Source organism: Rhincodon typus, chromosome 5 (genome assembly GCF_021869965.1).
Source record: "Rhincodon typus isolate 14 chromosome 5, sRhiTyp1.1, whole genome shotgun sequence".
Classification (NCBI taxonomy): domain Eukaryota; kingdom Metazoa; phylum Chordata; class Chondrichthyes; order Orectolobiformes; family Rhincodontidae; genus Rhincodon; species Rhincodon typus.
In genome coordinates this window covers 41,649,504-41,675,675 of record NC_063336.1, presented here as the reverse complement: position 1 = coordinate 41,675,675, position 26,172 = coordinate 41,649,504, and the positions used below count along the sequence as shown (strand labels likewise).

At 38.0% G+C, this 26,172-nt stretch overlaps 1 protein-coding gene across 1 annotated transcript in view; it reads left to right on the top strand.

The window, feature by feature from the left end:
- Positions 1-4,583: 4,583 nt before the first annotated feature.
- The window catches only part of LOC109913418 (transcription factor AP-2-beta), a 169,259-nt gene continuing 147,670 nt past the window's right edge, over positions 4,584-26,172 (top strand). Inside the window, exons 1-3 of the mRNA XM_048597010.1 lie at positions 4,584-4,622; positions 5,019-5,516; positions 8,296-8,356. Coding sequence (XP_048452967.1) covers positions 4,584-4,622; positions 5,019-5,516; positions 8,296-8,356 — 598 coding nt within the window. The remainder of the gene's footprint in view (positions 4,623-5,018; positions 5,517-8,295; positions 8,357-26,172) is intronic.

Here is a 26,172-nt window from a genome sequence, read left to right as displayed (position 1 = left end):
CGTATTGAAGCTTTAAATGAAGCTCAGGGCTGTCATCCTGTCCTACGCACTGCGATCTGCAGTCTGGGAGCAGCTGAGAAGATAAAGGTGGAACATTTGCCTTGAACGTTTACATTGTGACAGTAGCAACTCAATTCGCGGCAGATGTAAAGTGTGAGGGGAGTAGTTATATACCCCTGGAAGAATAAGCACTGCAAAAAATAACTCTTTAAAGCGGGTAGATCTCCATATAGTGCACATGATAAAACCGTAGACAAAGTTTTACACCTACAATTGTTCTGCCTCCAGAATTGCTTCCTTCTTCTTATAATTTCTAAAGTTCGTGTATGATCCGGAAATAAAGACGAACTGCGGAAACCCACATGTCCCATTCCAGTGTCAGTTTGCCTTTAAACACTACACAAGCTGAACGTTACTGTTCAGAACCACACAGCTTAGAGAAGTTTAATCGGACAAACATCATATGGGCGCTATAAACCATTTTTATAGCGCCCATAGTGGTTGATCTAAGGTGAACAGTAATTCTATAACAGCGCAGCTGAGATCAACCATCATGATAAAATTTTGCAAAACATTGGTTCGCCTCCGATTTAGGACGCCTTATGGGAACTACAAGCCAAAACACTAAAATATGACGAGCGTACGTTTTTATGCCTTGAAGTACAATTTGATGAATGAAATCCAAACTAAAGGAAAGTAATCTTATGGAAACTTTCAGGATAACTGAACACCAAGCTTAACCGTCGTGTAAATCTTAATTGTTGTAAATATTTCTATACTTGCTCTGCGCATATTTTGTATCCTATTATTTGTCAACAGTTTGTTATTGAATTGTTATTAGCATTGGGAAATGTATCAGTGTTTAAAGATGCAAACATGTTTTAAAGTCTTTTTTCTGTCAAACCCATGAAATTTGCATAATGTTTTGTATCTTTAGCATGTATGCTCTAACTATTTACTGGTGCTTAGCTCCGGAATGACTTGTTCACTGTAAAACGTCATGGTTGTAACCCTGGTAACATTCATCATCTCTTACTTAAAGCTCATTTTCCTGTGAGCTGTGAACGTTTTCTTTAGTAATTTTGAAATATAGCGATCAATAAATGGTGCACTAACTACAGTTATCCAAGTTTGCAGTGCTACATAGCACCCATGTGCCTTTTTCTAAAAGAAAAATCCCTGGACCCGTACAAAAGCTGTTTTACTAAGACTATTCACACCGTAACTGCTACACGTCTGGAGCCATTCACTATACACAAAGAACTACATATTTCAGTTTATCCATGAGTGCAAAAGGGGATCATCAGAACTATCAACAGATGGGACATAATATTTGACTAGTACGGTGCATATGGCATAACTGATACGTCTGACTTGTGCTGGATTGAGTTTCCTTTCGTTCAAATACAGTGTTCCCGCCAAATTTAAAACGTCCCTGTCACAGCAGACTGCAATGGTAATTAAGTGCGTTGCTGAAGGATGTAATAGTCTCTTCAGATGATTTGTCGCTTATTAAAAGACACAATTAAGCTTGAATCTGAGCCCAGATGAAGTGGTAATTAAGACTTGAAAGGATAAATTAATACACTGGTTCATGTGCATATACAATACTCTTATGGTAGCTTCAGACTTCACACAATTGCAGTGAGCTGACAATTATTATGAAAGCACGCTATATACTTTTCATAGTTTTTCTTTAAATTGTATTTCAGAACAATTTTACCACTGGCTGGTTTCCAATTTAACTTGCACAGTATTTTCGAGCTAAATCCTAACAATAGCATCACATGTGTAAGAGTTAATTTACAATTGGGACAATTGGCAAACAAAACATTGTAACAAAACGTTGACATTTTAATTCATAATGTTTAAATATTTTTATACAGTAACAAGACCGTCTACTTACATCAATATATTGCAATTTTCATTTAACTTCTGAGATTTATCTTTGCGATGTTTCTGCTTTTCTCAAGTAACCAATACTGAAACCAACCAATTTCGGAGCCTTTCCATTCATACTTGAGAATACTTGAGTGGTAGAATCTATCCGAGTAAACTGTCAATAATTGAAATGTTTTCGTAATGGAAATCAAAATACTTTGGCATTCTAAGATTCGAAACTTACGCGCCCTACGCCACATCATCTTCAGATACAGGTATACCAACAGTAAACACTACTAGAGGCTCAAATCAACGTGTCTTTCACTGAAGTCTTGTATACCCGTACAGACAGCTGGGAGCGACTGTTTCACTAGTGTTGTTTGGAGTACCGACATGTTTCTCTGATCAGGTTTAAGCATTACTAACATTAATAGTGGACATCTATTGATAAGGGTGCTAATAATTTACACTGCAAGATGACTGAACAACCTGAACTGATATTCAGGCAACGCATGGAGTAAAGCAACACGAAGTATACACAATACTTTATTTCATTTTAACAAAATAGCCTACACCTAAATAAACAATAACCCGTAACTTAAAGAGTAAAGTGGCAAGTGTAAAATATAGAAGTTTATTAACACATTTTATGCATTCATTATTGTAAAATATATTTACTGAACAATAATGTATACATATCGCAAACCAATAATAATATAATAATGGAACTGCTGTTTGTTATGTCTGAATCCTTTCTTATTTTGATTGTTTCTCTTCGATGTGGAGATGATTATAAGTACATTCAACAGAGCTAATGACATGTTGAAGGGGAAGAAAGTGACCTTTTTTCACGCCTGGATAATCACACTTGGATTTCACACAATGGAGGTAAATAGTGGTCGTGTGCCTTTGCCGATTTGCACAAAGGAAAAGGGGCCAGGGTGACAATTCTGGTTAGTCTGCATGAGTAAAGATGAGGGGTCTGGCAGAACTCCACACCCAAAACTTGATTTTATTATTCCACAGAGTTTAATGTTAGATCGCCTGCTGTTCGTTAAAGCACAATATACAACTTCTGAGTCTTGCACAGGCACTACTTACTAATGATCAGGAAACATTGGATATGCACCCTTGTCTTGAACCTGTCCAGGCGTCTAGCAAAGTGCGTCCTATTTTAGATACAGAGTTATCAAAGAAAATCAGATGCAATGAGAACAGTTTGAAGGTACATGCTTAATGAAAAGCTTGACCCAGAAATCAACGAAAATATATTGCTGAATGGCAGGATTTAAGAAAAGACATGGTTTTTCTTGAAAGTTTAATAAAAGGGGCCGGATTAATAATCTGTTTTGAAAATGGCCTTATGTCCCGAGCAGAATGAGCAACTCTCAATCATCCATGTATTGAAATATTCTAACCCAGAGATAGTAAAAGTATCTCCCTCGTGCGGTAGTTATTGAAACAGTTTAAGCATCGTGGGTTATTTAATAACTGCGTCATCATTGATGGGAGTGTTGACCCGTCCAATTATTCTGTTCTCACGCAGTAATAAGAAAGACCACGTTTTATTTCTTCTAATACCGTTTGATATATTCAAAACGGAAAAGTTGCTGCAAGTTGGTCGAAGCCTTCTTAAAATAGGAATGATACAGCACTTACCACTGCTACGCAGTGATGCTAACCACCACAGGCATGGATTCCTTATTGTTCGTGGCAGTATTAAGTAGAACCAAATTACAAAAAGTGAATGACAATTTTCGTGTTAGAGATCTTAAAAAAGGATAAATACGAAAATATCAATGTGAACAAGAACAATCGAAATGTACCATAAAATACTTACTGATTACATATTTCTTTCCCTTTTGTATGTTAGAAAATCAATTGAAACTAACAAAATCAAACATATGCAATACCCCTGGGTTTTGGCCTTGTGTAAATGTACTCCTTTAAAAAAGTTAATCATTTGCTTTAAAACCACTAAACATGGTGTTTTGCTTGAAAACATATCATATTTTTTAAATATAAAAAATATATATTGCAGTCATTATGCAGTGAAATAGTTCCAGATATTCTAGACAGTATGTTATATTTATCAGTAGCCTCAACAAAACTGGGCGTTTTCCTTTTAAAATGGTTCTGTCTAAATATCTTTCAGCGTGATGCAAATTTAATAATCCCAGATTTCTTCTGTTATCTCGGGTGAAATCTCTACTTACGTTAAGCAGGTATGCCACGGATCCGATAAATATATTATTCCTTCCCTCATGTCTTCGAAAATTGCAATAAAGGTTTACAAGATTAGGTATCACAAATCCGCCGTTATTGGAGAGAAAACAGGAAAAAGCACGAAAAACTCCCCAGCACAATTAGCAAGTTAGAGCAAGCTAGGCTGTGATGAGGAGAAGATACAATATTTATTCCGCGTCTCCTGGGATAGAGCGCTTCTGTCTATTGTCTTCCCAGTTCAATGCTGATGCTTAATTTTCAAAACTTATATATTACCAAGGGACCTACGCCATCAGTTAAGAAAAAAAAAACCGACAAGTACAAAATGTGATACAGGGAGTTGCTTTTGTGCAGAGGAAGCGTTATTTCGCCTGGAATAGACGGATTCTTCCTGGGTGTAGAGAGAATAACATTTCAGGGGAGAAATCGAGTGTTTTTTCAAATTTGCTCGCATTGAACCTCTTTTTGGATTGAAAATGTCAGCAACGTTCCCGGGTCTCGTCCATGATCCCGAGGTATTTTTATTCTGCTAGTGGTTTTTATGACATTTCTAAATCTGTGGTAATCAATTAAAAGTTACGTTTCTCCCGGCTTAAAGAACAAATTTATTCGTTATGACATCTGTCGCGAGAATGCCATTCGATGCACTGCAACAGTTGCCACAATTGAAAAGAAAACGTTATCCTCCAAAAGATGGAAAGTTAAGCAGCTAGATTTTGTTAAACCGCCGTGTATTGTTGGAAGGGATTTGAGCATTTTCTATTGGTGATGGACGGGTTTAAGGCGCTTGTGCTGTATTTTCTCGCAGGCTTTAATGATTGAGCGATTGAGCAGATTGATCGCACTTATCTACCTGCAAGGTATAAGAAATGACAAGCCAGATTTGTTTTCTATTCTTTTCTTTTTCTCAGATACGTCATGATGGATCAAACAGCTATCGTCTGATGCAGCTCGGATGTCTGGAGTCAGTGGCAAATTCTACAGTCGCCTATTCATCCTCATCCCCTTTAACCTACTCGGCGAATGGAACCGATTTTACTTCACCTTATTTCTCCACAAATCACCAGTACACCCCTCTGCACCACCAGTCCTTCCACTATGAGTTCCAGCACAGCCACCCGGCAGTCAACCCAGATGCCTACTCATTGAATAGTCTCCACCATACCCAGCAATACTACCAGCAGATCCATCATGGAGAACCTGCAGACTTTATCAACCTTCATAATGCCCGGACTCTCAAGTCCTCCTGCCTGGATGAGCAGAGGCGAGAGCTGGGGTGTTTGGAAGCTTACCGCCGACACGATCTGTCTCTTATGAGCCATGGCTCCCAATATAGCATGATCCCAGACCAAAGACTTCTGCCAGGTCCAAATCTAGGGCTGCCACCTCCAGGATCTGATGACATACAGGTAAAATTGGCATTCATCATAATCTAGCGGTTCCAAAAATACAAAATTCCCAATAAGGAAACATGAGTTCGTTTTGCTTCTTTACAGCGTAATTTTTCAAACTTCGTAGATTTTAAGTCCATTTTGTAAAAGTCCCCTCTTCCCAACCCCCTCAATGAAATATAGAAATGGTTTAACCAGTGTTCTTTGTCTGCTCCTTTAGAAAGGAGCGAAGCTAACAAAGATTGCGGCAATCAAACTAAAGTCGCTTATAATCAGTAAAATATAAGGTGACATGCCATTATGTTTGAAGCATGTTCTGTATCACTGTCCAGACCTTAAACAAAAAATTGTAACTTTAATAAAGTTCCTTTTGATAGCCCATAGCAACTGTGATTTCTCTGTGGTGGAAGATCAGTCCACTTGCTCACCGTCAAACGTGAATAGTGCAACACAAAACAGAAGTAAGTCAAAATCAGAATGTGAGCAACATCGTTATCTAACTGTTTTCCTCTAGTAATTTAATATCGGCCGTTCCGAAGAAAACGCAAAACTGAAGAGATTCTGTTCTTGTACCTGAATTGTAGATTGGGCTGTTTTAAATTCTACTTATTTCTCACAAGTACGTTAGCTGTCCTGTAGTCATTCGTTGCTGTATAATCGTCTTCCAGAAACTTTCCGAATCTACCAGCACAAATAGAAATGAAATTGTTGGAAAATCGTATTTCAATATTAAAATAGTCGAAGGGAATAAAATTGAACGCAGCCAGAGAGATTTCAAAACAAAAGGTAAAGGAAAGGGTGGATTTTAAAGAAATATTTCAATTAAATTAGATTAGATCAACTTCTTTATTTTAAAATGTCGTTACTATATTATAGAGCCCCATTTTTTTTGAAATTATTTTATTTTAAACATACCGAATCACTGAAACGAAGTACACTGTCATTTTCTCACCTTCAAAAAATTGCATGTCTAATTTGAATATTTGAAGTTTATACTCACGTTAATTTTGTTTCTTGTTCCCCGCCTGCACGAATGGTGCTCCTATGTTTTAAGATCAATCCAGTAAAAATAGGAATTTGAAAACCTTCTGCTCGATGTCTCGTCCGTCGCATTGATATCTGCATTTCTTTCTAAGACACACTGTATTTCAGCTCAGTTCATGCATATATATATAAAACTTATCTCTTGGATCAGAAGGAAATTAAGATGATTAGTGCACGTAAAACGTGACTTTGCCCCTTGATTTACCAAAGCTAAAACGGTAAATGAAACAGCAGAGTATCAGGGCCGAGAACAGAGTTGTGGCCTCATTACACAGAAGTTCTCAAATTGGGTTTTAGAAAATCTTAATTCAATGCAACGCACACTGCTGAACTAAACCCGCTTTACGGTCTTTTTCCTCTGCCCAGCACGTCTGGTGCTGAATTTTATACTTGTACATTTTTGGCTATTTTCCTTCACACAAAGCGTGGTGTTTTTTTTTAAAAGGAAGGATTAAGGCATTTGCAATCGAGAAACAATAGGAAAACGAAATGTGCGGGTCCACCGTAGTTTATCCAATTTTCGACTTCATGTCACCCATCTATTTACTTATGCAATGTAATCTGACCAGACTAGTTATTTTCTTGTGTTCTTTTAAAAAACAAGTGTGTGCAAGAAAAATAAAGGATCGAATGAAACATTCAATAGAAGCGAGATACAAATGTTTGTTATTCGACTAAGATTTTGGTCTTCGGGTTAATTCTGTGTTTAAAAACTCCATTTGGCTCCTGCCGCCCTGTTGCCTGGTCCAGCAACAGAAAACGTTTGTTTCCAGTTTTTAGGTCTGCTTCCTCGCCAATTTGTGCTAAACTCAAATTGACTGGAGACTGCTTAAACAGCTGAACAGATGCAAACGTTCTTTAGCCAGTAGATACATCTTTGAGCTCCCTAAAAAGATTTGCTATGCTTAACAAAAGAAACTGTCACACCTTTTCCTCGTCACAAGTTTAATTTATGCTTGATCTAGGAGTTTTTTTTATATATTGATTCTATAATCACTTTAACCCCAGAACATAAGAGAAAGGGCTGCAAGTTTCTAAAGATTTACAAGAGCGCGTCAATGGGGATAAAAAAGGAGAGAAAGAAAGGGAACAAGGCCAATTCAAGCGATCTTTAGTATGGGACACCTCTCCCTGAAATCTGTTCAAACTTCTCTATGGATTAAACAGGGTAAAGAGCTTTATATTTTTGGTAGAGAAAATGGAAATTCGTGCGTAAACAAAATAATTATTTATCGTTAATGTGTAAATATAATATAGAAAAAGTACTTTCAACGAAAATAGAATAGTTAAATTAGTTCAGGTTTCCATAGATTAATATATTTTATTGTGACCTGACAGCGTACCGAAACTCATGTAGTTTTAGCAAACGAGGACTACTTAATGCATATTTTTTAAAAACATCGTTTGGTCCAACGATATAACTATTATATATTTTACAATTAAAGGTGGCCTGCGAAGAAATAATGCAGAAATGCAATTCAAACATGTTTGCTATATGGTTTCCATCGACATATTTTACCAGGAATCTTTCCCTAAAAAGGGCTACTTCAATAATTAAAGCCAACTGGTTAAGAATGAAAAAAAAAGAGCTTTTTGTTGCAAATTTGAGCAGAAAAGGGCAAGCTTGTTAAAATCGTTTCTGGGATGGATTGAACGTGAACACTATCAAATATTTTAAAAACTGAAATGACAGGGTATTCATTTTGTTTTAAATTCAGGCTTCCTTATCTCGCATTTGTGTTTTGATTTACAGAACTCGGTGGAGGCGCAATGTGGGCTAGTTTTAAACGGCCAAGGCGGAGTAATACGGAGGGGTAAGTCGTTTGTCTCATAATTTCTTTGGTGCTTGACACGATGGCGATGTCATAAAAAAATTCAGAAGTGAACTGGCCTTCACGTGTGTACAAGAGCGCATTGCCTTTTATCAGTCCCGGAGTAGTCTTGGAACACTGTAACAAGGAGTAGAAGGAACAACAAAACATTTAGAGTACGGGGTGAGATCTTGATCAATTATAATTCGCGTATGGCTTGCTCGGACTGTCGGAAATTAAAGCGGAACCAAGAATGTTATAAAGCTAAAAATCCGATCAGGCATAATTTGAATAATAACTGAAGAATATTAAACAGTTGATAAGGGTTTTTTTTGTCTTTTGTCTGCACACGCATGTGTTTTGCTGTCATGTTAACTCGCCTTATATTGGATACTTTTGTAACCCAGTTGGGAACATCATTGGCATCACCTGATGCGAGTGTATTTCTTCAAATAACTGCAACTGGGAAATAGAACATGGTTCTACTTACTGAAAAGACTCAAACATACCAGTCAGTTGGGACAAAATGATCTAAAGTACAGTTGGTTGCTGCTGCATAGCTACTAATTGGCCGTTGAGAACACACACTGTTCATTTTCCGCCATTGTGAGACACTTGAAAATGTATCGATATTTTCATATACCAATTATCAAAAAAATGGTTCTTTAGAATACATTAAAGGTACTGGTACGCAAGCCAGAATTGTGATTGAGTGACTTTCCTTTCATCTGAGCATCTCCTGTAAATTTCCCATAGTGACACCAGAATGGCACCTCTCAAAACTCAACCGCGTTGCTGACCGAAATTGTGGTCCTGCCTTATTCAGTCAAAAACAAGACAGACTCGTAGAAAGATAAATTAAAGAAAATAAATAAGATTCACCTAACTCATTCATTTAAACAGGGATATTAAACAAACCCAGAATTACAAGATAATTTAGTTTATTTTTTTTTAAGAAAAGGAAAAACAGATTTTCCCAGATTGTACGGGCATCTATGTTATTCTTTGAGTGTTGAAAGTAAGTAGTTTATACTTCTTCGAAGGGTGTTGGAGAAAAAAAAGCTTTACAAACTCCATTTATTGAATAAAAATAGACAAACGCAGTGCTTAAAAATCTCATGAAATATGCGCCCAGGACAGCCAAATTATGCGCGTGAAAGTTGCAATTTTAATTTAATATTGAATCTTTGACACTTTGCCTCTAATGAAATTTCATATAATATCAGTCAGAGAAGGGCTCTTGGCATAACGTTTGTCAAGACATTTGAATCTAAAAATATTTTCTTGCTTTCAAATTCGCCAATTGAAATTGGTAGAAAATTGTATTTAAAGGAATAATGTTAGAAATATATCTCCTAATGTAGGGTGGAATGTAAATTAAATATTAAACTGTTAACAAAGTGTAAAATAATTCTAATCGATTAGAACTATTATTAATACCACCAATAATAATAAATACTTCACAGACGTTTGAACAAAGACTTTTCATTGCAAATAACATGTTTGTAATCAACTCGCGAGATTTTCTAGGGTTTACGACTGAAATGCGTTATGTCCAGATTAAATGCCATTCTTCCAAAAGTCGATCATGTTATTTACATTGAATGCCAACCTATGGATTGTTGTCCAGATATGTTCAGAAATATGCGCCGAACAAAACGCTGTCAGTTGGTGCTCAAAACAGCTCCCTTCGCTTTAATCCTCCTTTAACCACAGGCACCTTTCAACCAGCAATAATTTTCCAGTGAGAATGACGTGTTATGTTTCCCAGTGCTTCTTCTTTTTATTGGAAATTCTGAAATCATCTCATTCTCAATGTACTAAAATAACTGGTGGGACGCACAATCGTTTTTTTTTCTTTTGAGTTCCCAATCAGAAAATGTGAATGCACAGCGCTGATCAATTCAAAGTGTTCTTATCTTCATTGATGTTCGCGTCTCCCTCGTGCTATCTTAGTTTAAACATCACATGCCATATTTAAAATAGGCCATCATAACGTTTTACTATTTCCACGAGGACTTTCATGGCCAGAAAGTTGTTAGTCAACCTTAGTAGTTTTGTCTGCTAGCAAGTAGACTAACTAATCATTTCGCTTGTTTTTTTAAGCAATTGGACTATGATATTTGACAATAAAGAATAATCACTACTGAAAGGTTAGCAAGTCTGGGTGCTATTTATCTTAAATTCTGAAAAGTTGCTTTAAGGGGAAGGGAGAATGCTAATGATGTCAATCATCAATGCCAAGAATCGTTAACTCCCTTAGGAGTTGCCTTTCTGAGAGTGGGGAATGTGATTCTGTTTGAAGCACCTATACACTCAGGCGCCCCAGAGCACAATCGCTGTTCTTTCTATCCACAAAGGCAGCTTTCTGAAACCTGAAATCACATAGGTATCTTGCTGGTACCGTAGCTCCCAACATCTTTGTTTTGGGTCATGCGACAGAAATATGTGAAATGTTCGAAGTCCACTCTGTAATCAGAAAGAAGCAGGATGTATGTTTGTACTGACTAGGAAGTGTAGGGAACCTGTGGTCTTGCAAAAAGTCCATGACAGAAACCATACCTGTGTAAAACCACCTTTGCTGCACCTATCAATGTTTGAAATGAATTGGACTTAGAGCATGATGTTATTCCCGTGAGGAACATTGTGATTTATAGAGGCATATGGTCAAATCTTTGATTTTATCTAGAATGTGTATTCCCAATCCAACATTCACAAAGTGGGAGACTACACAACTTTTGTTTCTCAAAGAAGTGGTATGACCATTGTTCACTATCATCTATGCAATTTATTGTCTGTCAGAGGTGTTATCTTTTATAAGGCCTTAAACAAAGACTTCATATGCACCTCTACGGTGGAGTTTAAGGTTCCCATGACACTATAGAAAAAGACCAGAGGATTCCTCAAGAGTGCACTGGCAATATTATCCCATAACCAACATTACCACAACAGGTTGTTCAGTCATTAGTTTATTGTCATTTGTGGGTCCATACTGTGTGAAAATTGTCTGTCATGTTTCCAACATTACAACAGTAATTACAAAATACTTGCTTGAGATTCTGAGTCAGAACAGGGCTTATATAAATTCATGTTCTTTCTTTACTTTCCATCAACAATATGTACACTGACTTTAAAGGAGGAGTTTTGGATTATTTGTCATCAGTACTTTTGAAAGAATAACTACTTTTGTAAACATGTTGGCAAGAATTATGAAGATGTTAACCCAGTAGCTGACTTAAAATTAAGTAACCATTGTAGTAAGGTTGTTAGTACCTCCCATATTAATTATTAAAGCTGTGTGGCACACAAGAAAGAAGAAGGTATTAGTGAAAAATGCAAGAGGCATCTTTTCCTCTTTTTCATCCATCCTTACTTCACAAATTTGTCTATGGCTTGGACACAGTTCTTTGAGGTTGAGGAAAGTTGCAGTATATTCTTAACTTTCTCATCTCTTATCAAGTACAACAAATATCCAATGCAAGTTAAGCTAGTGCTATACCAGACGTGTGCCCAAATGATTTTCCATCATCTTTTATAGTAATTGGGCATGCAAGAGGCACATACATGAAGTTCATGACTAAACTGTGATGTGGATCAGTGGTGAAAAAGGAGAAATAGCCACAGAGAAAAAGGGATCCAGTCTAAATTATATTGATGCTCTAATACAAGCCTGGGGGTATCTGTGAGTGAATTTAAAGAGAAGCCGTGGCTGTTTGTTGCCTGAACTTAGATGAACCCAGGTTAACTTAGGTTTACTTAAATATAACATTTCTCTGCAGGACAAATGTACACATTCTATATAAAAATAATGGTGGGAAATCATTATCCTGCTTAAAATTTCCAAACAATGTAGAATCCAAAACATGGGCTTTCTAATTATTTGGATTATAGATTTTTTTAGATAACAATGAGTATATCCAGGTATAAGGCATTCAGGTGACTTTGAAAAAAATGTATTGCTTCTGTCATTGTTCTATTGAATACAGTAGAATAGGAAATTAAATACATGAATTATTGCATTGAAATAAACTGGAACCTTTCCCTCCAGGTACTGTCTTACTTTTGCTCACTGACATTCAGACCCCTGTCCGCAGTTATTATTTACAGACTTGGTACATAAAACATAAGGTTAAAAAAGAATCATCTCTCGGTTCTAGTAGATATCTTGGGTTGGTTTATATGAAGTAATGTTGAATTGATATTTCTCCAAGCTTCTTTTATTTGAGTTGTTACTTTTCCTCAATGTAATTTTGAAAATACACTTCTACACTTATTCTAAATCTATATTTTAAAAGTAAAGGCTTGGTATTATTGTGGTATTGCACTGAAGCTGAAATCCCTCTGCTATCACTTTCAGTTAATGGTGTGCAGTGTTTAGCCTGCAGCTCCACTCTCCCAACCATCAGAACCAATAATCTTTACATTGCATAGTGTCCCAGTATCGATAGCTTCTCTTGCCTGGGGCATCTGCTTTGATATGTTAATATTTTTGAGTACCAAATTCAGTAGAGATCATATTAATGTTGTTCATACGGGCTGGTGCTTCACTTAGATGAATATTCAGATCTCCTGTTTTCAAAAGAAAACCATCTCCTATTTACTGAAGTTGCATCCTTTCTGATCACCCTTGGTATTAACAATTCATCTCAACTTTCTGATACCCTAACTGATCAGGCTTAAGTTAGGATCTTTAATTAAGAAAGGTGCTTTTGTTTTAATTTTCAGAAATGAAACTTGACAGCAGTTGCAATTCGAAAGGATATTGCAATTGTGCAGCTATAAGAGATGTTAGGTGGTCTATATCTTTGCTATAAGGGTAACAAAGCGACATTTGGTCCATGTCGTTTTTTTTTGAAATCTTGATGGCAAACTCCTAAAAAAGCTTCTGATTCGTCTTGTGATCATTCAGGTTTCCGCCCCAGGCAAATTCAGCAGCTTAAACATTACTCTAGCCCCTGGGCCATGCAAAAAGGACCAGACTGCCGGCAATAGCACTTTTCGATTGCTCTTGGCAATATAAAATACAAACTACTTTGAATCAAAACATTTTTGGAATTAATATGAGTTGAACCCCACTTGCTACTCTGCACTTTATCAGGCTGCTTTGTGAAATCACTCCAAGCATGGATTTTATGCCTAGTCATGGAACAATGCCAAATTAAATCTATACTCAGACTTGTACCACTTATAACCGAAGAATATTTATGAAACTCAAGGTATTTATTGCATGTATTCCTGTTTTTAGACTGTTTGAAGAAGGAACCCATATCTGATTTGATTTACGAAGTTTAATTTCAGTTTTACAAACAAATATTCAGAATGTTTTGCTTGTTTTCAATTTCAAAGTTTCAAATTCCAATTTGTAAAATATTGGAGTATGGTTTTCGGAAAGCATTCATGTTATTAGATTGCAATGTATTGTTTTATTCTATAAAACACTTCAGACGAATGAATGTGAATTTACCTCATGCTCATGATTTGCCTGATAGAAATTGTCTTCCCGATATTTGACAGAGGACATACAATTCAAGGAGCTTTCCCATTTATTCAAAAATCCAAGAATTCAACAGCAAAGAAAACAAATCTAATGATTTGATTTAGTGATTATTAAATAGTAGAGTGTTTTCATTTGTTCTGGATACTTTGATGTCAAAAAAATCCTTCATCTTATTTTCCATTCATATTACGAAATAAAAATGTCTCAATTCCAAGAATTAGAACATGATATGACTTGAATATTTTCTTAATATATATATGATGCCTTGACTTAAATGTTCCAACAGTATGATGCACATGTCAATTTTCTGAATGTGCTGATACCTGTTTGAATTTAAAGATAATGGAAGATTTATTCATATCAGTGTTAATTAAAATATTTCAGAAGTTTATTTTCTTCTTTGAATTTTTAATTCAACATTTTAATGATGAACACATAGGATACAGATTTAACTTTTAAGAAGAAAATAAAGTTTAAAAATCATTCAATATGAAACAATAAACAACAACTTTGCATTTAATTAACTGGAAGTCACATATACAAATGCATTATACCATAATTTCACATGTGTACGAGAGGAAGAGAGCACTCCAAGAATGAAGGAAATGTTAGGAGCTATATTGTGATCAACAGAAGTGGCACCATTACAATTCCATTTAAAGAAAAGGAGTAATTTTTTTTAGTCATTTATGCAGGTACTTCAATATTGGCCATGTTTTAAAATAGTGATTATAATTTTCATGACTTGAGAGGCACGTTGTGTATATATGGATTTGTGTGCACACATCCCTGTCAGGATTCGTACTCATGGAGATTTTTACTCTCTAATTAAGTTAATTGCACTGCATGGAAAATACATGAGATGAAGCATTTTTCAAAAACTACAATATTATTAAAGCATTTATGAGACAATGTATTAATAATGTATGAATGCTAAGCCTAATAACCTGAGTGGAAAAAAGCATAAAAAAGGTTAGAATTATCAGGTAGAGTGTCTAGGTATAATAAACATCAGAGCTTATAAGACACTCTTGGATTAGTTAAGAGCAATTAATTATCTAATACTAATGCAATTTCATTACTTTAAAGTGGAAGTTGTAATGGAATATATTAAAATATGAATTAGAGTGTTTTCTGCCATCTTAGCTTTGAATATTAGCATTCTTTGCTTGCATGGAAATAGTTTTACATAGAGTGCAACTCTTTACTAAATGACATTTTCCCTCCCGGAGTAACTGGGCTATTTCAACATTGCATTAACATAAATTTCCTTAGCCAACTTAATTAATATAATCTGTTTTTTTTTATGTTCCATGTGGAAGAGTTAGATATTTCTAAATATTGTGAATTACTTTATAAAGATGAAATTATTGTCCTTTCCAATTGACATATTCTTTGCAAACAAAAAGGAATATTTGTTTAAAACAACACACTGTTAAGATTTCTCTTGCTGGTGTCTTTTAACAATATTACAATTACGCTGTAAAGATATGGCTGCTTGTAATCGGAAGTAAAATCACAAATATGGACTCTTAGACACTGTCTTAATTTTGCTCAAAATAACAGACATTTATTTAGTTCATTTCTTTCCACGTTGGCGACAAATAAAAGTACGAGGAAACATTCCCTCAGCTTTTAAACCAATTAGTAAAACCATTGTATCTTTATATTGTCATTTCTGTGTGATCCTGTGTTGTCAGGGTGCACTAAATGACATTATGTTGTAAAACAAAATCTGTGTTGTATTTTGGATTTTTTTTGGTGGGGAGAGATTTCTGTCACATAGTTGTCGTAGCTTAATAGGAACTGTTTTTTCCCCAATAGATTTCATTGAAAAGAACACAGTGTTAAAGAGAAACATGAGAAAGTGAATGCAGTTTCTACATGTTATGACAGCAATCTGATCTGTATAATTTGGCAAATATATATATTTGGAATATTGTTTTTCAGGGAAAGAGTTTCTTCATTGAAAACTGATGTTATTTTTCAGAGGTAGGGGTGGTAGTTCAAAATTGTATTTCTCTAACATGCAATTGCTTTACAATGAACGGTGTAATTAGTTAACAAACTATTCCTTTGTCTTCAAGTCTCTTGAGTTCAATCCCAACCAAGGTTGACTTCAACAGGCACGGTGGCTCAGGGGTTTGCGTTGCTGCCTCACAGTGCCAGGGACCTGAGTTTGATCCCGGCCTTGGGTGACTGACTATGTGTAGCTTGCACATTCTCCCCGTGTCAGTGTGGGTTTCTGCCAGGTGCTCTGGTTTCCTCCCACAGTCCAAAGATGTGCAAGTTAGGTGGATTGGTCATTCTAAATTACCCGTAGTGTTCAGGGATGTGTAGTTTAGGTGCATTAGTCATGGGACATACAGGGTGGAGGGGTGGGTTGGTGTGGACTTATTGGGCTGAATGGCCTGATTTCACATTGTGTGGCTTCTATTTAAAAGAAAGTCAGATATAAGTTTAAATTTTGGCTTAAGAAAGAGCAACAGAAGTAGTGCACTTGATCCATCGAGTCTGTCCTACTTTTTAATTTGATCATCTGCCTCAACTACATTTTCCTGTCTATTCCCTGTATCTCTTGATTTCCAGCAAGGCCAAAAATCTGCCTGTCCAATCCTTAAACATATTCAATACTGAAACATCCATGACCCTTTGAGGTAGAGAACTCTATTCACAATCATCTGAATAAAGAGATTTTCCTCATCTCAGTCCTAAATGATTGATTCCTTACCTTGAGACTGTGACCGCAAGTTCTAGATTCCCCTGCCAGGGGAGACAACCATTCAGTTACTAACCTGTCAAAACCTTGTATGCTTCAGTAATTGCACCTTGTATTTTTCTAAACTCCAGAGATTAAAGGCACAATTTACTCAACCTCTCATGAAAGGACAATCCATTCAATGCAAGAACCAATCGAGTAAATATGCACTGTACTGTCTCCAAAGTATGTACATCCTTCCTTAAATAGTGGAGACCAAAACTACACATCAAACAGAAATGGTCTCACCAATGCCCCCTAGTTTTGTAATAGTCGTATTCCAGTTCCTGGTGGCTGTCAAGCTGCAGCATACAATTGACTTTCTCACTTGGAGTGGTCACAATAATTGTTATGAACAGATGAGAAGGAAGAACCAACTTCAGTCATTTGAAAGTCTTCTTGGTGAGAGATACTATTAAAATTTCTTTTCAGAACTAAGCAGACAAACTTCAATTAAAACATAGACTGCTGGAAAATGAAGGAACCGGTTACCAAGATTTTCTTGAGTAAAAGAATGACGCATTTTATTTACTACTAACCCCAAACACACACACGCACAAACACAGGTAACAAGTTTAAAAGGGAGAGTATCTGGTCCAGACAGAGAAAAATAAAATTAGATATAACACAGTGTGCAGCTGAAGGAACACAGCAGGCCAGGCAGCATCAGAGGAGCAGGAAAGTTGATGTTTTGGGTCAGGACCCTTCTTCAGAAATGGCTAAAGAAGGGTCCTGACCTGAAACGTCAACTTCCCTACTCCCATGATGCTGCCTGGCCTGCTGTGATCCCCCAGCTCCACACTATGTTATCTCTGACTCCAGCATCAGCAGTTCTTACTATTTCTGAAAAATAAAATTATGCAGCTTCGAAGTCATTAGAGTCTTTGAGGTGATATATTTTAAGCTGGAGGCCACATTGATTAATTGTTGACTTGTTTCTGTAACGGTGGCAGAACTTATAGATACCTTGTGGATTAATAAATGGTTGTTTTCCTCAGCTGCTTTTTGAACTGACATTGTTTTTTAAAATAATGAAAGAATTAAGGGAGAGAGAGAAATTTTCAGCTCCTGTTGTCATGTATTAAAATTTCCTTCTTTTTACTCTGCTGCTCAAAAGCAGCTGTTGAAATTAGTTCAGTATGTCTTCTAGAGTCTAGCTTCATTATATTTCCAAGTTGAGTAGCTACCAGGTCTCCCTATTGTGAAATCATTGTACATGTGAATTAATCTGGAGATTCAGTATTTTTGATGTTAACTCTATTGCCTTGTTTTGATGTCTTCAGATGAGTATCGCAATTTTGTTGAAGATTGCTTAATTTATTCCACAATGGACTCTCAAAGCTTACCTCAATCTGTGGGATCAAGTGACCACTGCAGCCATTTTAGGTCCATGTTTCTTCCTTCTTTCAAAAAAAAATCTGTGCAAGTTCTCAGGCAAAACAATCAGATGATGGAAATTAAAATTTGGATAATCCATTGTTGTTATTTTAACTTATGTTAAGCATCCAAAGTAGAAATACTACATTGATATAGTTGAAAATGCTCTTCTGTTATTGAGACAAAGACAAGAGTGATGATGGGTTAAAGATATGGAGTCATAGATATGTGTCTAGTCTGTAGGTATTCATGCACATACGTTGTAACAGTCAAGACAATGACTTTGTTGCTTAATGAGACAGTTTCAGTAAAGAGAAGGTTGATCACAGAGGTGTTTCTGTAAAAGGAGACAACTACAGTGGCAAATATTGCAAAAGACAATTACTTCATAATAGCGCATGCTCAATATTATTTTTAATAAATGAGTTCACAATATTTCAATCCAGCGGGCACCTGCGAGGAATTTTCTGTATTCATTTCAGCGTATAAACAATGGAATGAATCTTACCAAAAATCTGTTAAGAGTCAATTTTGTGGAGTTTTACAGAGATTTTCTCTCCTTGAGATCTAGTGAGTTATTTCACACAATTTTCTACTGCTCACCTCACTATGTAGGCACTATACCCCTGTGGCATCAGTCTCGTGCTATCTTGAGCTTTCCAGCAGCAGAAGTACTCACTGTTGCCAGGACCTTCAAGGATCCCTGCCATTGGTTTCATACTTAAACACCAACTATATACAAGGTCAATCGCTGCAAGTTAGGAACTGCCATTCACAGTTGCAGTGTTGGAAGAATGATTCCAGAGATGACCAGTAGAAGGCAAGTTGGTACCATGAGTTGCTGACAGGAAACTGAAAGGACTGGTGGATAGTGGAACTGTCATCTTTCCTCAGCATGGCTAATGGAGACCATGGCAGCTGATCTTGACAGACTGGTCTGGAGTTTCCACCTGGGCCATTATGATATCCATAAAATGGAGGACCACTCAACAGGGCAGGAAAGAAAAGTTTAATGGCTCTTTTGGGCTCTGCAAGGGTAAGTGGCGACATTTCTCGGCTACCTCACATTCATCCTAATTCTGCTTCTGAACTCATCTGCAACAAAGACTTTGCTCTGCAACAGTCAGAATTTCATGCAGCATCTTCCCTCAATCACTTTCACCCACCCAAAAACTAGTAATCCTGCATACCCTCTGTGCTGTCCTTGGGACACCTCACCAACCTCCCACCACTTGCATCAGCACTAACAGATGATTCTTGGTGGAGTAGGGAGGCTGAGCCCAGTGCTCATCCACTCCCATCAGCTTTTTTCTCTTCTTTTCCTTCTGTTTACTTGTGCTCTTTTTCCTTTTTTTCTTTTTACGTTGTTTTTTTCTCTGTAAAGCCTGGAGAGTATGAAGGAGGAGGCCTCTGACAGCAGCGGCAGCGGCAGCAATGCCAAGACGAATTGGACACATCTCCACCCCAGCTCAGGGTCTCCTGGTGAATAAGGAACAGGTTGTGGGCTGACTTTGCTGGCACAGACTCACAGACCGGGCTGATGCTCTAGGTCCACAGCTAGGCCCGGGGAGCTGAAGGAGTGGAAGCATCGGGGGAAGGGGCTGATAGCAGATTGGCGGCTGCATCTGGAGGAGGGTCGGATGGTGAACAGGAGGCTTCTCCCTGCCTAGTGACAAAGTGGCTTCCAGTGGCCCAGTGTGGCAGTATTCCAATGTAGTGGTCTTCTCCCGGTGTGGCAGCCTTGCGTTGGACTTCTTCGGTGGAGGCTTCTGGCCCATTATTCCAGCCATCTGGCACGGTGGTCTCATCCCAGTGTGGCATTCTTGTCCGGAATGGCGGTCTTGTCCTGGCTGTGTCTTCAAGATATTCCAACAATCCTTAATCAGCTTTCCTCGAACCCAGGAGCTATAAACTGAACTTTGTCTTAATTTTACTTTTGTTTATTATCATGTATGATTTCTGCCATTAATATTGGCACCATGGTGGGGCGACTTATAAAACTTTTCACTGTATTTTTCATGTAAAGGTATACTTGACAATAAGTTTCTATTCTATTCTATGTTCCAGCCACTTTCATCCCTCTCAATCCCTCCCTTTGTCTCATTCCAGGAGAAAATAACTCACCTTTTGGGCAAAGGGAATCAAGATTGGTGATGGGTGTCTGACATTCATCTCCTCACTCCCTATGAGGAGAGAATCCTTATCTTAGTGGGAGAAGGGCATGGAGGTTCATGTGGCGATACCGAGAGTTCCTTGCCACTGCAACCAAGTAAGATTATTTGTTGAGTGTAACGCTGCTTTCCCATTACCAGCACTGTGAACATATTTGAAACAATAAGAGAGTTTCTTTAAATATATAAAAAGGAAAAGAAAGGTTAAAGTAGACATAGCCCCTTAGAAGAAGAATCTGTGGAGATGGCTTTGGGGAACAAGGAAATGGCAGAAGAGTAAAACAGATATTTTCCATCAGTCTTTATAGTGGAAGATACTTCAAACATTCCATTAACACTAAAGAATGAACGGGAGAAATTACCACCATTACAGTCACTAACAAAATGATATTGGACAAACTAATGAAGCTGAAGGTTAATAAAGCTGTTGGATGTGATAGCTTGCATCCTAGGATTCTAATAGAGGTAGCTACTGCGATAGTGGATGCATTGGTTGTAATTTTCAAAAAATTATTGGAATCTGAAGAAGTAGTAGAGGATTGGAAAACTGCCAGTGTGACACACCTATTCAAATAGAGACGGAGGCAAAAACAGGGTAACTATAGGCTGATTAGTTTAATACCTATTGCTCAAGAAATGTTGGAATCAATTATTATGGAAGTAAAGCCGAACATTTGTAAAATCATAATCTATTCAAGCAGAGTCAGCATGGCTTCATGAAAGTGAAATTACATTTGAATAATTTAATAGAGCTTTCTGAGGAAGTCTCAACCAAAATAGATAGAGGGGAACCAGTAGATGTGTTGTGGTTGGACTTGCAGAAGGTGTTTGACCTCACAAATAGTTAAATCATAAGAAAGGAGCCCACGATATTGGAGGTAGTATAATAGCATGGATAGAGAATTGGTTCATGGGCAGGAAGCAATGAGTGGGGATGAGGAATTATTTTTTACTTTGGCAACCTGTAACCAATGGGGTTCCACAGGGATCAATGTTAGGACTGCAACTGTTTATATATAAATAACTTGAAGGAATGTACTATCACTTAATTTAAAGGTGGAAAGATGGTTTATGAGAGGGATACAGTCGGTATATAAAGAGATATTGATAAGTTAAGTAAGTGGACAAAAAGTTGTCAAAAAGAGGATAATATGAGAAAATGTGAAGTTGTTCACTTTGGAAGGGAGCACACACACACAGACAGACACACACACATACACACACAGACACACAGACACAGACAGACACACACACACACACAGACACAGACACACACACACACACACACAGAGACACACACACACACACACACAGACACACAGACACACACACACAGACACACATACACTCTCACACACACACACACACACACACACAGAACTGCATCTCAACATTGTGGGAGGGAGAGGATAAGGAAAGACTTCTGAGGGTACATTTGTAGCATGTGTGAAACTTCATTCTAAATCTATTATCACATTTATAACCTTATATTCACTTTTCATCATCTGCTGCATGGGCATCTGCCATTTTAGCTGCATCTAAAAGGATGAAGGTTTGCTGCAATGGAAGAAGGTGTTGAATTGCAGAAATGCTGGACGTCATGGCAGGACAATCTGACCACCACCTCTAAATGGAAAATGGCCCCATTGCCTCTCTCTAACTTACATGGCATTCCAGAAGACTAGCTACTGTGGCTGTCCTATGTCTCTGCCATATCCTGAGGATCTGCTGGTGGTTAAATCTGGTCGTGGGCTTTCAGATACATGTCTTTCTCATCCATTCCTGTGGAGACTGTAAGTATAGCAACCGCAGAGAGAACAACAGCTTCGACTGATTGACCCACTGAGTTCAGTTCCAATGAGCCTATGTGGCAATGTCAGAAACAAAGTAACTCCTCAGTAATATGATCATTCAGCAGTCACAGTGCAAACTAACAACATTTGAACAGCATCTCTAAACTTTGCGTCCAACATGGCAGTAGAGTAGGACACTTCAGCCAGAGCTCATCTGCTCTGTCCAATCCGATTGTTTTCCTTTCTTTTTAACTCTGCTTTGCCGTTTCTTCTTCCTCTTCTCTCTTCTTGGCCTCGGAACTCCCGGTCCCTGACCTCACTGCCTCGGAACTCCCGGCCTTAGCACAAACCTGACTGGGAGTCCTCTCGGCCTGGTGTGGCAGCCTCTTGATCCAGCACGGTGGCCCCTTGTCCCAGTGTGGCAATCTGCCAGCCCAGCGTGGAGCCCTCTTTTCTTGGTGTGGCAATCTCCCAGAGGCACAGTGTAAGTGGTCTTTGAGCAGTGGACGTCCGGTCTCAAAGTGATACGAGAGTGATCTCCCAGCCTCAGGACCCCTGAGGTGAAGCCAGGCACAGTCTGGAATCAAGGCCCATTGCAGACTAGAGGCTAGCTGCCAATATGGACTGGGTTGGAAGACTGTTGTTCTGAACTATTTTTTCTCCATTTTATAATTTATTCCTAAATCTGCGATGATGGATTTTTTTACTTCTCTATTCTTCCAAGAACTGTAACTGAAAAAAAGCTGTAACTAGGAACCTTTGTACCTAAGATAGCGCCATAAACAGCAACTTGTACACTTACCCCTGTTATTCATTTGAGTACATGTGACAATAATGTTAACTCTAATTCTAATTCTAATTCTAATCCTAATTCTAAAGGAGGCTTCTGGGAATGAGGACAATAGAATGTCTCTACATGGGTCTTGCACATTGTTGACCTGTCTTCAGACATGTACATTCGGACATTGTACACGTGGCAGTAAGAATGAGAACTTCTCTCCTCAACCCCTGCACTACCTAAGAAATGCACCATCACATGTAGGATTATGGTATGGGCATTTTATCTTTTGGAGTGTGGTGAGCAGATCCTACACAGTCTATGGAACCATGGATGGGTGATTGGGACTTTTGTAATTGAGGTGAACCTTTACAGTTCACCTGATATTATTGATCCTTCACAGCCATTACAGGATTAATTTGCAAATTTAAATGATGTGGTCAAGATTGCTTGTGCCAAAATTTCTGGTTAAACAGAGAAGGTCAATGCATGAGGCCCAGATATTGTGTGATCATGGGTGTCTATCAGTTGTATTGTGTGAGAGTCTGTTTAATGCTATTGCCTCTTGAAGGGGTTCACATTGCACAAAAGTAGAGCTCATCTCTCAGAGAAAAAGAACACTAACTCTGCTCACTTTAGTTGCCATGGCAGCCATTTTCCATTTTGGTGGCCCATTTGCAATTTGGATGAGGTTGGAAGGCAACACAGATGTGAGTTGCAGGCTCAACCTCTCAATCTAGTGACTCCCCTTGACACCCTATGCTGCATTGTCTCCTACTGTTATATGTTGAGTTGTTCTCCCCTTATAATTATTATCTCCTCTGCATCTTAGCATTTTACTTATAATCTCCAAATTGTCTACCCACCCCAACAGTGACCCCTGATAACCTGCCTTGACTTGAGGTGAACAGACCCCAGCTCATGCCCATCCCACAACCGACTTGGAAAGAGATCCCCAACTGGTAACTGATGGGTGAGCAGACTCCTAATTGACCTCTATGCTGCACCCAACTGACTTATTGCTACTCCCTGGACTAGTTATATTGGGCCTGCAGGACTGACCATGGCCTACTTCCTGGACTACAGTGATAGGGACCTCTGACTCTTTTGGTCCAAGAACCCGTAAGAACATATCCAAACCCCTGGATTAATGTCTGATGATGTCCTTGACTTTACTGGGCTGGTTCCACCTGACAGAAGACAGTCCCTGTTGAATTGAATGAGAGATACCTCCCTTAGACTTTGAGATGTGGCCTTTTGGTTGAAGTACATGTGGTCTGTTTGCTACATAAGGCGTTGACACATACTGTTGGTGTCACATTGACACTGTGCCATACATCAACATGTCCACCTCTTTGACATATCATTGCTGACAAACATGACAAGCTGACTGACTTTGTATCTGTGTTAATAGGGGAGGCGTACAGCATCATATTGAGGCTATAATTTCTGAAGGAGGTGGCAAATTGTGAAAAGGAAAGGCAAGTCAGAAATGCTGTGTACATTGAAGGGATAGCAAAATGAGTGAGCGCTAAGATCACTGAGATGCTTCAATCTATGAGATGGGTGTCTCACAAAATGACCTGGCAGCAGCATTACAACGCAAGGTTGCAGTATACTCCAAAGTGCAGTACTGATGTAGATAACCTCAGTCAATATGGGTTTGGAGAGATGCCATGATGGTGTGGTGAGGCCAGTGTGTGTCTTATACTAACCACTGAGGATGAACAATGCAGGTGGTTGCTGCCTGTGGAGCGTGACCAGAGATGTTGGGAATTGCTGGCCAAAATGGTCTTGGAGGAACAAGCGGTGAATTGGAGCTGCTGTAGCCATTCTGACTTTTGTGCTGGAAATTGGCACCATCCAATTCCTCTCTGCCGAATGGCACAATAGCAAACTGCATTTAGTGAAGCAAGATCAGATACTAATGTTATGTAAATGCCTGCAAATAGGACTCTTGCTGCTCAGTAGGGAGATCCTCATTGTTCAAAACTTGCATGGAAAATTGGACTTTTTCTTGACATTGATAAACTAATTTTTCAGATCTCACCATATTTTCCCAACTGACCTTCCATTGACTACATTGTTCAGGAGCTTGGAAAATTCTGCGCATTTAAATAGATGCACTGCATGATGTTAGTCTGAAGAGCCCTCTGAAATGGATCCTTGCAAGCATTGATGTCGGTGTCATTTGACTATTTACAAATCTACTGGAAGAAATAGTTTGTAATCCATAAAATGAAACTGGCAAATACTCCAACGTATAGACACTCTGAGAAGGATTCCATAGAGTAATTTCCAGTCATTCTGCTGAGTGACCATAGGCCTGAACGTTTAACCATTGTTGGTTTTTATTTTCTATTTTAACATCAAAATTTAACCATCTGTGGTATTTTATTCTTTGTGTATTCCATTTCCATCTTCCTGAGTTTTTTATTTTGAAGTATTAATATTTTCAGAGAAAAAAATCTTTACAATGTGAATTTCTGAGCTTCCCAAAAGCATCTAGCTATTGTTTCCAAATGAAAGACAAATAATCTGAAAGCTGTGAGAATTTATGGTAAATTTTGAGAATGAATAAGAAATTTATTGAAGGCTGGGAAACAAAGAATCCTTATCAAAGGAGTTATATTAAGGTGGGGAGAAATGTTGTATAGGATTTCTTAAGAAGAGATTTTGGACCACACTAATTTTGAATTGAAACCAATGATGTGGATTCAGAAACTCAATGAATATTTGTCAAGCTTACCGATTATGGCCAAAAAAGTGAAGTTAAAATTGAGTTGGGCAAATTATGTGATTGGTCAGAATAATAAAATTTAATTCATATTAATAAAAAATGTCACCTATGTAAAGAAAAAGAAATGTGTTGTGTGAATGGCCCTTACATTGATAAAGATGCACTCTTTGTAAATTAACAATAAATGTGCTCAACCGTTGTTGCAGAACAATTAACAACATGCTAGAATGTTGAACAACATCATACGGTGACTCTGTGGGTGGCTACTGCAGGCTCTGTTATACTTATGGCAGGTGGTGGTCACAGGAATGGGTGGGTGGGGTATTGGTATGGCAGCACACTCCTTTTGCTGTTTTCGCCTGACTTCCATTTATTTCGCAATGGCAAGTCTCGAGGTTTTCGAAGCATTCCTGGATGCTCCTCCTCCACTTTGGATGGTCTTAGGCCAACAATTCCCAGGTGTCTGCAGGGTTGCTGAAGGCAATTCTTGTGCTCATGCTGTTACACTTACTGGCATGAGTTAATTTAAGACAAATTAGAGGTAGAATCTGGGTCCTGTCCCACTTTTTGACAACTAAGTCTCTTTTTAAAAAAAGTTAGAATTTCTCAGAAATTAAGGTTTTACTTCAAAATGAGGCTAAACTTGAAGGTTTGCTAAGAGTAGCACTTCTGTTGCAGCACCAGTCTGGGGAAAAAAGGTATCAG